The sequence below is a fragment of the Rhipicephalus sanguineus genome, chromosome 1, assembly GCF_013339695.2.
Source record: "Rhipicephalus sanguineus isolate Rsan-2018 chromosome 1, BIME_Rsan_1.4, whole genome shotgun sequence".
NCBI lineage: Eukaryota > Metazoa > Arthropoda > Arachnida > Ixodida > Ixodidae > Rhipicephalus > Rhipicephalus sanguineus.
This window is the reverse complement of record NC_051176.1, coordinates 245,047,142-245,064,783: the sequence shown is the minus strand read 5'-3', so window position 1 is coordinate 245,064,783 and position 17,642 is coordinate 245,047,142. Positions and strand designations below refer to the sequence as shown.

Below are 17,642 nucleotides of genomic sequence, written 5' to 3'. Positions count from 1 at the left end.
CCAAATAAAAATAAAATAACCCACACTCAATACTAGTGTGTCCAACTGCCCTAAATTTCGGGTATGAATCGGTAAGTCTTTCTTATTCGTATTCAGTGTAAGTACTCGAATTTGCTGAATGTTCGTATAAAGTACATCTGCTTGAAATGATTGCCACGTTCTTGAGCAAAAATGCTGGAAATGTAATGTCTGATCAATGGATTCTAGTCATTCCATTAGGATGCCTTGCCTTTAAGAAGGCTACAAATATGTTTCCTTGATTTAGGCAAAGCAATCTATTGTTTTACAGCAACGCTGTATATGGCTAGGGCATTCCGTCTGTGTATGAGCAAGAACCCCTAGTGCACGTATGTGCCACAGAAATTGGGCAAACCCCACTACTCAACACTGTTCCCCTAAAAATGAAGTCGTAGGTGGGCAAATACGTATTGGCCACAGAAACTGGGCAAGCATTACTACTTGTCCACTATAAATGAAGGAGGCAACACATAGGTGGCAAATGCCAATTAAGATTGTGCATGAAATGCCAAGTGCATGCAGCAAGCTAGACAAGACGACGCATGTCGCAGCAAAAACACGCACGCTGCTCAAATGAAAAACTCAAAGGAGCATACGCTAAATTCAAAAGGGGCTTTCTACACACATATTTCAAGTTCAGTTGCAGGATGTGTGACCGGCTAAGGTTTGAAATTCTGTGTCGTGTGCCGAACAGCTTTGCCATCCACCTTCACAGAGTGGAATGGCTCCTGAAATATTTTTCGTCTCGCCATGTTTGCAACCCTTGATGCTAAAGAATCACACTCATCTCCTTCAATGAACACAACACACTATGTGCATCTAGTAACATGCTATTTCCTTTTCACTATTTTAGCACACTGTAGGAACAAGATGGAGGACAGAACAACACACGAACACAGTATACATGTTTTTCCATCCTCTGTCTTGTTTCTACAGTGCACTAAAATGGTCAAATGAATTACCAACACGGCCAAGTCTACGCTCTGTTAAGCAATTTCCTTGTTCTGTCACTGTCATTGACACGATGCACCTTGATATTTGTGTGATAGTTGTCACTTTTTTTTCCCCTGCCTTTTCTGTCTTCCCTCTCTTGACAGAGTATTGCAATTTTGTCCTTCACTGCACAAGTTTTTGTGTACCTGTCCATGTGCTGTTGCTTTGTTCTACCATTGTCAATGGCAGTGTGCTCCAGATAACTGATGCCATTCAAGCCCCTCAGTTGACTGGACATTCAGCATGAATGCAATCACCCATGTGTATCAAGCAATGTAAATAAACCTTTTTTTTATAGACTTCACACAAACTTTACAACTCAGTTTTGTTTAGAAGTGAGCATTCAGTATTTAATTGAAAATGTGAAGGTTATTTTTCTCAGATAGTCACATAATCTGACATTATTCTAACACCTTTGTTGCTAGGGTGTGTTTTCTCGCTGCAATTTACTTTTAGTGCAATACAACAAACACTAAGGAAAGTTACAGTAACTGCTCTTAGGTGCTGACCTTGTCACCCCATATAGTTCCAAAATATGAGCCACATTATTTTTTTTCACCGTCAAGGTATTCACTGTTCAAGGCACAACAAAAAAAAAAGCTAGTTTTCTTTTCCGTTGACTACCTACAGTGGACAAGTATTTCCTATGTTACATTACCTGCTTTGTTTGCAGCAAGCATGGAGCGATGTTTATGGAGACTTTTAAGTGATCTTAGCAACACAACTTTATTCACATGCAAAGTATGGCCAGTTAGGAGAAAATCATGTGGCCACTGGATATAGTGAATTCTGCAGCCCAGACTATCTAAAATTTCATGGTCATTCATGCATGCAGTGTGAACTTAAAGGGCACATTCCATGGGCCACTATCACAAGTGCAGACTGTGCTTGTGCTGTTTTGGCACTTCTGCACTTCAACACTCAGGTACACTTTTCAAATGTGCGATTTAGAAAACAATAATTCTAAAGCTAAAAGTAATGCACAAACAAACCAACCACTTGGAGATTATGTGGAATTTAAACAAGTCGTATACACAATGTCTGTAGTATCCAGTGTAGAAAAATTCACTTGAACATTCAGATGCGCATTGAGCTGGTCACTGAACTCGGTGTCCAGGCCACTTGGCAGCAATATACCACTTCCGGACTCAGCAAGTACATCACTTTCGGTACAAGGAAGACCACTTTCTGATCTATTTAGGCTAGGCATGGCCTGCGCCATCATAGAAGTGTTCTGTAGGTCAGGCTCGCCTAAGCCTGAAATGGTCAAGAATACTGCTGGTTCTGGCAAGTCGGTGCAAGTCTCAATCATTTGCTTCTCATTGGATGGTATTCTGGCATTGCAGCCCTCTGTCGGCCGAACATTTTCAGCTGTGGCACCACTAGCAGGTGAATCACCACTACTACTTGCAATTGCATCTTTTGGATGCTTATCTGAAACATGCTTTCTGTACACTCTGAATGCGTTGCAGGCAAAGCTGCACTGCTTACAGGGGTACATTTTCTTCCCAATATGTTTCTTAGTGTTAAGGATATGTTTGCGCATGTTTTCTTGATTGCTGCAGCGATAGTTGCAGTAAGGACAGTGGTAAGGTTTGAGCCCAAAGTGAATGCGACTGTGCCGCTGCATCTGGCTCTTATGTGAAGACTTATAGTCACATTGGGAGCACTCGAAATGCTGCACACCCATGCCCTGTCTCTGGTGACGTTGTTCCAAGTGGCTTTTCCTGTTACTGCAATGGCAACTGCTACAAATAAGGTTGGGTTTTGGTTTCAATGGGCACTCCGTCTTGCAAACAGACACTTCACTTTTAAGAGTACTCTTTTGATCAGGGACACTGCGACACTGTTGCAACCTGAGGGTGGTGGCTGCAGCAGGAGGAGACTGTGGGCCCACCTCGCGCCGATGAACAGCAAGCTCATGTCGACGCAGCATGCTGCAACGCACAGCACGAAAGTGGCAGTGGGCGCAGCGGAACCTCCGAAGTCCCAAATGATGCTTAATGTGAACGTTCAGAGTACTACGATGGGCAAAATGTTTATCACATAAATGGCATGCAAAGGGCTTTTCACCAGTATGCGTGTGCATGTGCAATTTCATGTAGGGCTTGCTTATTAGCTTCTTGCATAGTGGACAAAAGAGTCGTGGTGCAATTTTGTGCTGCTTCTGCACATCTGTGGCCCCATCAGAGTTTTCAGGCTCATTAGAAGCAGCATTTTCTTTCAATGCCTTAGGTGACATCGAGCTTCCATAAGCGAATCGCTTGCTTGCCTGCCTGGAAATAGTGCAATGACATTCATGAAGCCTTAACTCACCAGGAGTTAAAAATTGAGCTTTACATGCAGCACAACGTAGCTCCGATTGTTGCCTTTGCACTGGTGTAGTGCTCTGTTTAAAATTTCTCTGAAAGGTTTGCTTGACATGTTTTGAAGCAGGATGCTGGACATTCACCACAATGTTAGAATGGCTACCTTGGACCAACGACTTCTTCAGCTGAAACGCAGCACCAGCGCTACTAGTACTCTGTTTCGTAGAACCTGGGCGAGTTGTAGAAATGGCAATGTGCTTGTCACTTTGCTGCTTATGTTGGCGAGAGTTGGAAGGGCACTTGCGGCGTAGGTTTACTGTGTCACAGACTTCGGACGCTTTATCTGTTTTGCTGAACTTCCGGCCTTGCTCCTGTGCTGCTGCTGCAGAGAGCGCCACACATCGCTGGCTGAATTTTACTCCAGCTGTTATGATGCCACCACTTCGCTTGAGGTGGTACAAGGTTTCTCTGTGCCTCAATAATGTGAACTTATTGCGGTAGTGTCTGTTGCATGGGATACAAATGAATCCTTCCGAAATGGCAGCAGGCTCCTTTGTGGCTTGTAGTGGGACCTCCTGCATGAAGGCACAAACAAAATGAAAGTGTAAGCACACAGTCGAACTAAAAATGCCACCGTCCCGCCCTGCGAACATTGAATGCCCTGTGAAACTGCATCAAACACCACACATGCTGATGGTGGGTATGTTTTATTATTACGTGAGAGTAATGGTAGTGAAAATTGCTTTGTGGTTGCTGTGACTGGTTCCGTGACCACTTTCAGCAAAATGAATTTGTTCCTTTCGCCGAGCATTGTGTTCATGCTTGGTCTACCTATGGCAGCCTTAGAATGAACTGAAATAGTTGCTAGACGGGTCTTCCTTTTATATATGAAAGCGGGAAAGACACACGGGGAGAAGGAAAGGCCGTCTGACGCCATTCGAAGCCCTCGTGTGAAGTGCAAAGCAGTTACAACCTAATCTTTACCGGGAACGCGTGGGAGGGTCTTCACATTGTTCGCAGATGCCTTATCATCCATATGCAGTTTTGATGCTTGTTTTGTGGTTTTCTTAACTGAAACGAATACTGAGCTCTATGCTGTATGCCTGATTGCAAAGAAATATTCCGTTTACCTTCAATTGTTAAAGGGCCCCTAAACCACCCAGAGGTCGAAATTTAGTTGTGGCGTTGCAGTTGTGCACGGGTATACAGCGAATGCTAGCGGAGTTACCAGCGTTTACTCGTTTCGCTCTTTCCTTCGATACGCTGCGTTTGTCGGCACGTCTGTCCACCTCTCCGAATGCATATCCTCGGCGTCCGAGGTGAAAACGCAAGGAGCGCGCGCATCTGCTAGCAGAGGAGCACGCGACCGTCTGTTGGTGAGTAGAGGGATTTGCCAACGAGAAGTAACAGCTTCGCTGTAAAATGCCGATTTAATTTAAACTCACCCCGTGTTGACATACTGCCTTCCAGTCAGAACGAGCGGTCGGCCCCCAGCCAGGTTTCCACTTGCCGCCCGTGTGCGACGTTGGTGGGTAGAGATCATTGTCGCTGTCCTCGGCGTCTTCCAAGTCGTAATCGGCGTGGTCTGCCTTGGTGGCAGTAGACGGAATAACAGCCTGGATGCTTTGTAGCTCGAGTGAAGAGAAAAAATCGTCCGCCCGCAGTGATGACGGCTCATACGGGTGTTCGGTTGTCGGTGACGCGACGGATGTAAGAGCATTGTCACTACGCACAATTTTGTAACAGTGCTGCTTGCGATGTGCGATGTAGTTTTTCAGACCGATGATTGTTGCGCTGCACTTAAGGCACAAATGAGTGTCGTCGTCTTCAGTGTCATACATTGCACTGCGAGTCCACCACCGATCTTGATTTCACCAGCAACTCCTGACCGTATCTGTACTTGCACCACTATTAACAAATTATCACTGTTACTCCGTTTATGTTCTTATCCTCAGCCGTTTCTCATACCCAATACGGGGGATTGGTCAAGTAGTGAGTGGATTTCACTACTACACTGCAAAAGCTAAATAATATATTTAAAGGAGAATATATTTCACTTGTGGAGGGCACCCCGCTACAAAGGTTTAAAACCGAAACCAAACATTCTCGCATGCGATGATTGTGATGATGCGACTGTCCCCATTAAAGAGGGTTGCGGGGTCCTCCTCTGATCTGTACGAAGGGCTTGGCGCCCTTCATATATGCTGCGGTTCAGCAATATATTTAGCAACCATTGGAAGCAGCTTGCTCGTCACGCAGATCCTGCTAAGAGCCTCATGGTGGCCATGATAAAAATACCTTATATCGACGGGGTACGGTAAAATAACCACCGCCAAATTTGAACCATTTTATGACAATTCGTCTCTTGGATGTGGCGCGAAGTCTTAGCGGTGTTCGTGTTTACAGGCTCATCGTTCTTCTCTTCTATCGAATAACATAAATTTTTGTTCTGACGCCATTGAAAGACCATCATTTTTAAGGCGACAATTGGCGAAACCCTGAGTAAGTTTACGGCTACTTGTACGGCTACTTGTTGGCGATTGCCAGTCGACCAGTACACATGATAACGGTTGCTGTTGATCTGCAAGTACAAGTTTTGGCGCATGTACGTCTAACGCAGTGTCGGTTGCTGAGGCAACGCTATTCATTTTGATGTAGTAGTGTGTTTACTTCTTGCGTCAGGTCTGCATATCAGCGTGATCATCAGATTGTTCTCCACGATGTTGAGCAAATCTTACAGGCTGTCTCAGCCCAGACGTAACGATAAGCAATTGCTAAAGTTAACGCCCAGTGCGTTGTTCGTGGTGCGTATCCTACTTGCCAGTGCCAGTGGTTGACCCATGTCACTGAAGGGTCAGTAACATGCGTTGGCGCTTCGCGATGTGCCCGCCACTGACACCAGCGCGATTCACCTTACGGCTCCTTCTGAGCAGTAATGTCGGTGTTAAAATAATTCTTCAAAAAAAGCTAAAAAACGCTGCAAAATGAGTATAAACGCGTGATTCAACTACAGTCGTCGCAGCCCCGAGCGGGGCACAGTGAGGTACAGTCGCAATCTTTTTGACAGTGAACACGGGAGCGCGTGGCCTTCCGTGCTCCCAGCGCAGGTAAGCGGCAGCAGCGAGAAGCATTGCTCATGCGCACTGCGTGCGGCGTGCGAGAGCTCTGCCGTCGCGCGCATTGCGGTCAGGCAAGCAAGCGCGTGTCGTCTGCTGCACGCGTACCGCAGGAACGAAGCCGTGTGCTTAAAGTGGTAACAATGTTGAGCTTGCAATTACGTTCCACACGATGCACGAATAAACTTCAAAATCTATTTTTTTGCTGGCGTTCTCAAGATCATCATTGATCTGTAGCTAGGCGGTTTTTCCGACGCATATTTTGTGTTCCAGTATGACCTGGCGCCGCTACACACTGCACTAATTGTGAAAGATCACGAAGAAAATCGTAGGATAGCTGTACACCTCTGCCGGCACGAACATTTGTGAAAGTATATGGGATTATACATAAAAGCAGCCACGGTATAGCATCGTGTTTACGTGGCGACTGCGGACGAGCCCTATGGGTAGCCGTTCGCGAAGGCTGAGATAATATTTGAGCGCATCACATTTTTGTGCCAACGATGCACTCATCAATAACCTCAGAATGGCAGCAGTGTTTTTTGCAAAGGGGGGCATGACAAAACGCTAGTATGACATCAAGCAAAATTATTCCACTTTACGGGTACTACTTCCTTAAACGTATAAATTTTTTGTGAAACGTGCATCAAGTGATAGTTAGAATGTTGTATTTATTTGCCTGTTCGTTGTATGACTACAAGAACAGAGAAGAAAGAAAAATACTAGAACTAGGTGACACGCCGACCACAAGAAGCACACCGTTTGAACTGAAAGCATCCGAATTTTAGTTGGGGGCCGTCATAATACGACCACCACCGGGGCCGGAAAACAGCTAGCAGACGACACACGAGCACTCCGGTGACGTGATGCGCGCGAAGGGAAGCTACCCTCCTTGCGTATGCGCACACATACTGTCATGTGTAGCCTAACGGCGCTAGTTGTGCAGAAAGCCACGCGCTTCTGTGTTCACTCTTAAAAAGATTGCGACTGTACTTCCACCAAATGGTGGCAAGGGTCTAATCGGCTACGACGCTGGACGTTACTTCAGCAGGTGTTTATCGTTACCCCTGTGTCATGCTGGAGTAACGCATTCTAGCGTTTGGTGCTCATTACAGGAAAAAGGAAACCCTTCTAACGAACAATTGTGTATTTTGCCTGGATTTATGTGTGCAATGTATTTAAAGGTGTAACTTCTGTTTACGCTCTTTATGACATAGTGGTTGGTGGGAAGTAACAGTTTGCTTATGTAGTAAGCGTAAACAACGTGGCATTAGCGCCTGCAGGGCAACAAAGGGGACACAGGGGCACTAAAGCTGGAGCCCGGCCTGTCTGGTTCGTGAGTTGGGACCTCAGCAACCCGAACAGTCCGGCCTGGTTTCCAGCTTTCATCCCCACTGCCCCTGGGTTGTCCTAGAAATGTTCCGCCGCCCACCTTATAATAGTATCGGGTGCTCGTCTTCCTGCTGCCACCATTTGCCAGTACTGTATTGACTTTAGCATGCTAAATTTTATAAACAGCAGCTCCATGGCAGTTTAATAGTTATTGCATTGGGCTACTGAGGTCGCGGGTTCGATACTGGACGCGGCGACCGCATTTAGACTGTGTGTGTGGTGGTAGTGGCCAGTTAAATGCAAAAATGCGGGTGTACTTAGATATAGGTGCACGTTGAAGAAACGCCGACGGTGAAAATTAAACCATAGGCCACCACTACAGCCTGCTTCTTATTGAGATAGTTGTTTTGGCACATTAAACCGAGAAATTAATTATTTTGCGTGGTAGGGAAATACAGTGACCAAAATGTTTGTTTCCAATTTAAGTTTCATGGTGCCCTTATGCTGTTCGTCTTTGAAAGAGATACTGTTACATGGCTCTTTGAAATAAGGGTGGCATTGATGAACCCTTTATTGAATAGCACGTCAAGTATTGTACATGACTGCATAGAATTTGGTATAATCGGTAGTTTGCACACACAAAGAAGGCAACTGTATTGTGAAAAGCATGTGGCTGCAATGTGGCACGTTTTACTCATGCTAACATTTACTAGAAACTGTTCTGCCATTTTCGTGACCCATACCCACTAGGTATCATGGTACAGGGTCTGTCTGTAAGGTAATGAGACTGGGTCTAGTAAAAAGAATTTACTGACCCGATCGGTACATGTTATTTAAATTCTTCAAAATTGTTTCCTTGGGCATCAGTACACCAATTACAATGCGATTCCCACGCTGAAAAGGCTCCCTCAAAGTCATCTGCCATGACCTCTATCAGGGACTCTGTGACAGCTCATTGGATGGCAGGAACACCATGAAACGATGACCTTTTGGACTTCTCTTGAGCTTTGGGAACAGGATGAACTCTGCCAGGCTCACATCAGTGCTTATGCAGCCCTGATACAGCCCTGATTACGGTTGTATCACGGCTCTCGTCTCCTGGTGACTTGGTAACATGACAGTTACCTGAACTCCTCCAATAATGAATTGATTTGGAAAATTCTTTCGATGAAACACTCCCAAGGTGACATTTACAACTTAGTGTGCAACCAAAATTTTCACTAGGGCTTGGTGAAGGGCCCTTTAACTGAAATAGTTACTTTTCACTAGACTTCACATGCCACTCAGTAAAATTTGAAAACAATTTCAAATATAATTAGCTTTCTTCTTCATTGTTTGGCATGTTACCATCATTACTGATGTATTGTCAAGTCTCCTTTGTGACATATTGGTTTCTTTTTTATTTTCAAGATCACTTAGTCAACGTGACAGGTCTACTGCAAAAAAAGAAAATATAAGGCTTGCATACGTTTTACAAGGGTTGCTTGCATCGTGCATAATTTTGAAAATATTTTGGGAATTCTGTTTCTTTGCATTGATGCAAAAATGTTCCCAACACAGCTTGAATATAGGTTTTGACTGTTAAATTTTTTTTGCCCCCTGTGCCTTTTTCTCTGACTTGCCGCTACTAGCTTGCTTCTTGAATACAAACCTGCCGCTACCCTGTTTGATGTCAAAAGCACGTGTTTTTCAAAGTGTGGTTACTTATGAGAGATATGACATGGCGGAGGCTGCATGTGGTGAATAAGGATAGAAAAGCTGAAAGGGCAAAAAAAAAAAAGCACAGTTCCAAGATGTTAGTGCACATATGTCCAAGATGTTAGTGCACACTTGCAAGGAAAGAATTAAAAACAAGTTGCTTTGCAATGCACGCAAGCCTCGTTCACTCCTCCCAAAAGTATATGCAGTGTTTCTTCTCACTTGTGAAAAAAATATCAAGTTGAAGGAAGACGTGTTTATGTGTAACACAAACATTTCGTATAACAAAGAAAACGAGCCCTTAAAAATTAACACTTCTTTCATTCATTTCATAGCGAGGGTCTTGTTCTGGCAGACTTGATGCTTTCAGGTAGTATGCGAGGGATTATTGGTCAGCTGCCAGCTCGTAATAAGTTCACGTTCTACGTGACGCCAACAGACAGAAAAAGAGTGTTCCACACTCGCCGTCATGGCTACTGGCAGCGCTGACTGACGCTCCCACGTTTAAATGTACATATATACCCCATAAAGTGGACAGGGGGATGGCCGCCGCGGTAGCTCAGTTGGTAGAGCATCGGACGCGTTATTTGAAGGTCGCAGGTTCGGTCCCTGCCCGCGGCAAGCTATCTTTTCGTCCACTTTTCTTTCTTCACATTTACCTTACATTTACTACTAAAAACATCCCCTATACTTTCCTTGGCATTATTGCCTGTTAGTGCTCATTAATATTGTGTATAACAAAGAAAACGAGCCCTTAAAAATTAACACTTCTTTCATTCACAAACATTTCGTGTGTATTAATGACAGGCTTTTATGCTTCTCGTTGTCTCTAATAAACCGTCGCTTTTTGAGAACTTGAGTCGCAGCTAGGCGTCAAAGTACTTGGGTATTTCTGGACGGACAGTAATATGTTGTTTTTCTCATCAATAGATCCCAAAATGATTGACGACCAAGTTCCTGAAAAGAAGGAGAATCTGCCTCCGGTGAGTTAACATTGAAAAATTTAAAGTTCTGTCAAAATGTTGGTTTAAAGTTGCCATGTGGATTGTAAAAGCTTCTTGAAACTGATGTGACGAAGTACTCATCCAGCGTTTCCTGCAAGAAAAATGCTATTCAATTTCATTTTTGTGGCATCATCCTACAAAAGGATGGATGATGATTTTTTTCCCTTTCGTGAACCTTCCAGAACTCTAGGCTTCTAGGCTGGTTTTTCATTTACATTTTGCTTAGCTGTGGTTTTCAAGTGTTTTTATGAAGATCAGGCGAGTACAGAATGCTTTGGCCATGTCCAGAAGGCATGGTGCTCTAGAGAAGTGTTGTGATAAGGTTCACCTATGCTGATCTGATGTGACATCCTTGACATCCGAAAAGATCACTTGCTGCCGGCAGGGACCCTGCCGGCGGCAAGTGATCTTTTCGTCCACTTTACTTTCTTTACATTTATATTCTAATTACTACAAATAATGTCTCCTATACTTTCCTTGGCATTATTGTCTGTTAGTTCTCATTAATAAACAGTACACATAGATACATCAAAGTTGCAACTTGCACATAAGAAATATGATAGCAATTAGGAACAGAATAATACTTTGAAATTTTAGCCAAATATGTTGCCACCATTTCTGAAGTCATCATCATCAACACGTTATCTTGAGTGTGCCTGCCAGAAATGCATGCAGTGACCAGCTAACTGGTCGGTTACGACATTGTAGCTGTTTTATCCCCCCCAAAACACCTTTCATGTGCCATTGCTTCAGAGCGTATCCTCTATTTTGTGACCGGGTGTGCAAACACGTGCTCAGAATATAGGTTCTTAGTCTTGTAATAGAATGTAATGCTTATTTGCCAGATCATCTGGATACCTATGTGCAGTGATGCACAAATTAAGGAATACAGCAATTAAGCTGCCGTGTTGCCGCTTGAAGTACTCAGTGCTGGTCACAGGTGTGCCCTGTGCATTGGTGATATTGGCTGGTTGGTGTCGTGTAAGATGTTTGACATTTCCACTGTGTTTGTGTGGTTGGATTCCTTGCAAGGCGAGATACTTTTTCTGTGGCAGTGCTACCATTCATGAAGGCAGTATTTGGAGCATGGTGGCTGGCCATGGGTGAGGTGCACAGCAGATGACCAGCATAACCCATTCACTTTTTGGCATGAGAAAGACAATGTGTAAAGAGGAATATAAAGTTCAGGTGAATTATAAACTTATGCTTCTGAAATATACTGATAGCATCAGTTTCAACTTGAATGGAGGCATGACCAGCAAGAAGAGGAAGGATGTCACTGTGATCTATCAGCACCACCATTGGGGTGTGAAATACTGAAAGAGAAATGCCCACCTTCATTTCCATTGCCAGTGACTATCATTTTCCTTCCAAATAAATGCAGACAGAGCCTTGAAGGGAAACTTGCCTACATCAACTGTTCCATTGCTGCTATTTAGTTGTCCTTTTAAGAAAATGCAGCTTTGGAACTAAATATGTATGTCAGGGATGACTAACCAGCATTACTATATTGACTTGGTCTCTTGCTTTGTAGAAATGACATCTTATAGGAGTGTGATGAACTGTGCTTGTTGGTATGTTACTAGAACAGAATGGAATAGTGCTTAGAGGAGTATTGACTTGAATTTTAAAATTTTTCGGGTTGTTGCTCTAAATGAAAGCACGGGTGTCAAGAACCCTAAAAAGAGTGTCGTGGTGCCTGGGGATGCATTGCATATATTTTTAATACCGCTTCTTTCAACCAGCAGTTTCGGTTTCGAGAGGGCGGCTTCATAGTGATGTGTCAAGTCTGCCCGTGACGTCACGGGCAGACTGCAACCCACGAAATATGTACCTGCTGTCCTTTGCTGTCAGTCGAACGTGGTTCATGATGAGTGAACGGTCGTCCAGTGCCTCCGACAGCAATTTCTGTGATTTAGGCTGCATGCAGAACCCAGATTTCGCAAACCAAGTGAGCTGACTTGAAACGTCATAGGGCTCTCCATGCGGTGAAGCTGCCTTGCAGATGCTGGGAGATGAAAACTTTAAAATCAGACTTAAATATTTATACGTGTTTCCCGGATGCGGTGTGGGGAGAGCGTTAACACTACATGCCAAGGAAAACAAAAACGTCCGTTCTGCTGCACTTCAAAATTGTGTCAGTACTCCTTTAAACAGCAAAGACTCTGCGTCTGTCTTCTTTACTTCATCCTGACTAAAGTTGTTTCATTCCGTTCTAATATCGTAAAATGGCTTTGCAATTAATTCAGGCTGTCACTTCACAAAAGCTGCTGTGTGGTTCAGAAGAATTGCTATCGCCGTGCTCAGAGAGTCATTGGTTGCCCATCTTAATAAGCCAATAGAAGGGGCAAGAAGGCACAAGGGGTTGCCTTACATTCATGTTTGTAGATGCTGCTTCGTGACCTTTGATACATTGCATGGTTACGTCAATATATGGCTATGCAGAAACTGAAAAATGACTAAGTGTTCAGATGAGGCTGCTATTATCAAAAACTCACTCCAAGCACCGGATGGGATAATTACAAGCATCATGTAGTATGATTTCTGGCTATGATCGCTCCAAAAAGGCACTTAACATTAAATCTAACCACCAGGTGGCAATAAGATTTACTGTGCAAGGTTCAGTTGAATTCCTGGCTTCCTGATCAACTAGAAATAAGATTTTGTGTGATGGTAGATTCTTGTCTTATCGGTATGGCTGCAGCAAGCATTATCAGACCTTACTATTTCTTGATCTTATCCTAATTTTCTGCAGCCCTTTGAAAGACTTATCCATGTGGTTCTGATGTATTTGACTCATGTCGAGCTTTATTGAATTGCTTCAAAGTGCAATTCTTCTACATCAAAATTAAAATCTGCTTCATAGCATTCTTTGTTATTTACACTCCTCTTGGGTTGCTGACTTTACTTGTGTAGCTTTGCAAGTTGCAGCTGATCACTTTTGATCAGGATGACTGAAGTTTACAAAGCAGCCTGAGATAATTCCACTCCCATTGCTACTGTGCATGCTTTAATTGGCCTTATTTATCACATAAATGTGGTAATGATATTAAGTATCATGAAGTCGCTGACTACATCTGGTGACACCATGAGAGTGTATGTGTGATATATATTTGACTGGGATGTTAATATAAAGAGTACTTCACAACTTATCTCCCCCATTAGCAGCTCTCATGTCATTTATAAAATCATGTATAAAATTTATACGCAGTATTACATACTGCAGTCATGCATCATTGCTTGGACCTTCTGTGTGTGTGAAAGAACACACAAACATACATGCATCTTTCTCTCTCTCTCTCTCTCTCTATCTCTCTCTCTCTCTCTCTCTCTCTCTCTCTATATATATATATATATATATATATATATATATATATATATATATATATATATATATATATTAGGGGTGTGCGAATATCAAATTTTTCGAATACGAATCGAATACGAATATCCACCTTCGAATATCAAATATCAAAGGAAAAATGCCTCCACAGTAACAATATTTTATTTAACATGTAGCTATTTGAAAAAGAAAACATTAAGAGCCTGACTGGCAACACAACATACACTGCTATCTCCAGAACACAATGTCCAGGCTAGCACAATGCACATCACAACACAAGCAAATATCACGGCACAATGAAAGTAATGACTAGATGTTATCATGAAAAAATATGAATTGCTCCACGTGATCAGGCAGCAGGCGCTCCCTTCTAACAGAGACAACCCCCCCTGCCACTGAAAAGGCACGCTCGCTTGGAACAGAAGTGGCTGGTATAGGGAGGTACATGGGGCAAAGCTTTGCCAGACTGGGGTATCTGAAGGTGCCTACAGTCCGCCACCAGTCACATGGGTCACTGTCTTTCTTCAGAAGTGGTAGTGAACGAGTGGTAGTGCGGCACGTTACGGCTGCATAATATTGAAAATGTATGGTTACATGATCGCCTACAGCGCTGCACGTCGGAGATGCACCAGCAATAAATCATACGTATTGGGGCGCTCGTCACAGGCAGATATCCTGCCTCCGTGTACTTACGATGTTTATCACTCCTCTGGGCAACGTTTTTAGCTATACGAACGCAGCAGAAATGTGGAAGATGAGTTATTTTATGCATGATAATCGAATCGCATATTCGAATTTTTCGAATATTCGAAGTTATCGAATATTCGCACACTCCTAATATATGTATATATATATATATATATTTTCCTGCCTGCACATAATATTATTTATGTAATGAATCCCTCCCTCAACTAACCTGTGTCTAAGGATCGCAATGAAAATGGAACAGTCATGCTTGTACCATGTCATCGGCATATGATAGTTACAGCCACACATAATTTGATCTGTTCCCCGAGACTACTGTGCGCAAAAGATTAAGTTCTTGCGTTTTATGTGCCAAAGCCACAATATGTATTGTGAAGCATGCCACAGTGGGGGACATTAATTTTTATCCCCCGAGGTTCTTTAACGCGCTCCAAGTAAAGGGACGATTTCTTGCGATTCGCCCACGTCGAAATGCGGCCGTCATGGCCGGGAATCGAACGCGCGTCCTAGAGCATGGCAGCTCAACACAATAGCGAGTTATGGCGGGTAAACAAATAAATAAACAAACATTTAGTCGTTCAGCCAATCTTACAGAAGCGCGCAAGCACTGCCCGGCCAGCGGTACTCCGTGCCCGCACAGAGGCCTCCTGGCCGTGCATCCACTGAACTTGACTCGCGGAGGGCGCGCGCGTGATTCGGGGCGGCGCCCCACTGTTTGAGGCGGCCGCGGTTGGGTGGGAGGAGGGCGGCACGAGGCAGGTTTGCGACATGTGGCTGACGCTGCGAATAGCGTCCGCTATATTTAGGGCTCTTTGGGGTCGGGCATTGAGGTTTTCGTGCACCGACGCGATCGGACGCGCGCAACGCGGCGGCGGCTGAGTCGCGACGTATCCAGCCGCCCTGCCATGGGCAACCAGCCCGGTGTCGCCAGGATGGACACCTCGGACCCGGTGAGCCTCCCGTTGAACGCTACCGAGTTCTGCTCGCAAAAGAAATGCGCTAAGTGCCCTAATTGGTGGGCACTCAGACGAATCTATGGAGAGCGCAGGACGTCCCTCCGAATTATAGCCTTCGAAGTTTACCCGTCTAAGTGCTGCAACCGCCGACGCGACCGAATCCACGTACGCGATCTATGTTAAAGCTACTCCCTCTGGTACACTGTACTAAAGATACCACTGTCAAATACAGTCAACCAGCGGCCGTGTGATCAGTGTCAATGCCAAGTTCACGGGCGGCGCGCGGTGTCACGTGTTCAGGTGGATGCGCTGGCTCAACGCGCGAACGTCTCCCTTCACCACACACGCCCCTCAACCTTTCCGTAAATGAACCATGGAGGCTACTCGTCGTGACATATTGCTTGGTAAGGTGCACACGACTAAGTCCGTGCGTGGTCCACGCCTTGGCAGCTTGAGTCAGAACTTAACTGAATCGGTTCAGTTGGTGGGGCTATCTCGCCGTTGTCGACACCTCAATGGCAAATTGCGTCCGACTTGCATTGCACAACCAGTCGCATTGAATCTATATATACGTCAGAAATCACATTGTGTTCGCTCACGAGCATGCTGATAGCCGGAAGGTCCTGGCAGACAGTTGTCACAATCTCTTCGCACGCCGTTACCTTTGAGCACTAGAGGAATGGCATACGTTTCAGCGTTTTACTCGCCAAAGATGAAATCTGTCGAGTTATTTTAAGTTTGCGGCAACAGCTAACAATTTAAGCGAAAACGCCAATACGCGCTAAAGAACAAGCAAAGTCGCAACCAGATGCACGCCGTGATTAAAAAGAATAATCATAAAAGGAGGCAGGGCTCTTGACTCCGATATAAGGGAAAATGGGGAGCGATGTTTTTTGCAGGTTCTATGTCTGTATACAGACATAGAACCTACGAAAGGCGAATGTCCCTCTATAGGGGGACATTCGCCTTTTGGCATCGTTGCCCCGCAAGATTTCCTCAACTACAGATGCCCCGATCTTGCAGTTGGCATTCCGTAACCTTTCTAGCATATGCGGAGAGTTTTCATTTTTCCGTTTTCCGGCCCCTTCGGCTGCGGCTCAGCGAGCGTCGAGCTGACATTTACGATGAACGACTTAAAGAGTTGTTTGGAATACGAAGAACACTTCATTGACAGAAACAAATTGCGCAAATTTTTGGTATTGTACGTTATAAATAATAGTATTGGAATTATTGACTATAAGGGCTTATGAGCCCCGTGTGTCGCTGACGATTAGGTTAGAAGGGCTCTGAAGGACGTCTCTCAAGGAAACGCGGCAGAAAATGAAATATCAGTGGCTTTGATATAGTATTGACGGAATATATCTTACTCGAAAACCCTGTGGCGACACCTCATTCGTAATGTCTCTGAACTGCAAGCTTACAGAGTTCGAAAAATGCCGACATCACGCTAATCCGTAAGAAATGGGGCGCTAACACATTGAAGAACTATGGGACCGTTAGCTTGTTTTCGGCATTATGCATTGTATTTGCAACTCAAAAATTTCGATGGCACCAGGAAAACGCTTGGCTTCAGTCAACCCAGGTTCAAGTCGGAGAACGTGCAGGCTTCAGGAAAGAGTGTTCTACAAAGTTATGATATGGTCTATTTGAGCTGCGGAGTGGCTGTGAAGAGAGGGTAAGTGTTGCGCGTTGACTGCAAGGAATCAGGTGGCGTGATGAAATGAGGAAATTTGATGGCATAAAATCGGGGTAGACATGGGTAATTAGCGCGCTAGAAGAGGCTTTCCTTATGCGATTAGCATAATGACTGATTATGAATAATAATGCAATAATTGTGCGGATTCACCCTATATATTCAAAAATAAATCGGGTATGCTGCCCACAAACTTAATAATTGTTGGCGTTTAACGTCCCAAAACCACGATAGGATTATGAGAGACGCCGTAGTGGAGGGCTCCGGAAATTTCGACTACCTGGGGTTCTTTAACGTGTATACCTACATCTAAGTATACTCTAAGCCAAAATCGAGTATTTTGGGGGTGTTTCTGCCACACAACAACAATCGTCATCCACCTCGCGTGCTTTCCTCGCGTTATCACCGCGGTCGCGGCACTTCCCGGTCACGAACGGCGCGCGCGTTATCAGCGTGACATAGCATTCTTGACAGG

The 17,642-nt window shown here is 44.4% G+C and overlaps 2 protein-coding genes across 5 annotated transcripts in view; one reads left to right on the top strand and one right to left on the bottom strand.

The window, feature by feature from the left end:
* Positions 1 to 1,696: 1,696 nt before the first annotated feature.
* LOC119375732 (zinc finger protein 568) lies at positions 1,697 to 5,405 on the bottom strand. 2 transcript variants are annotated; one of them, XM_037645903.2, is made up of 2 exons: positions 4,781 to 5,405; positions 1,697 to 3,895 (listed from the first exon to the last, which is right to left on the bottom strand). In XM_037645903.2, exons 1-2 carry the CDS (start codon positions 5,159 to 5,161, stop codon positions 2,018 to 2,020), a joined length of 2,259 nt encoding a protein of 752 aa, XP_037501831.1. In that variant the 5' UTR covers positions 5,162 to 5,405; the 3' UTR covers positions 1,697 to 2,017. The 2 variants fall into 2 exon arrangements, with proteins under 2 accessions (XP_037501831.1, XP_037501830.1); XM_037645902.2 differs by having other exon boundaries at positions 1,701 to 3,895; positions 4,766 to 5,403.
* Positions 5,406 to 5,680: 275 nt separating this feature from the next.
* Positions 5,681 to 17,642, top strand: part of LOC119375706 (uncharacterized) — a 91,052-nt gene continuing 79,090 nt past the window's right edge. The window contains exons 1-2 of one of the 3 annotated variants that reach the window (XM_037645900.2): positions 5,681 to 5,822; positions 10,397 to 10,449. In XM_037645900.2, the coding sequence (XP_037501828.1) occupies positions 10,405 to 10,449 (45 nt within the window). In that variant the 5' untranslated portion in view covers positions 5,681 to 5,822; positions 10,397 to 10,404. Of the gene's footprint in view, positions 5,823 to 10,396; positions 10,450 to 15,408; positions 15,469 to 17,642 lie in introns of those variants that run through there. The other 2 variants (XM_049410850.1, XM_037645901.2) reach the window with 2 other exon arrangements.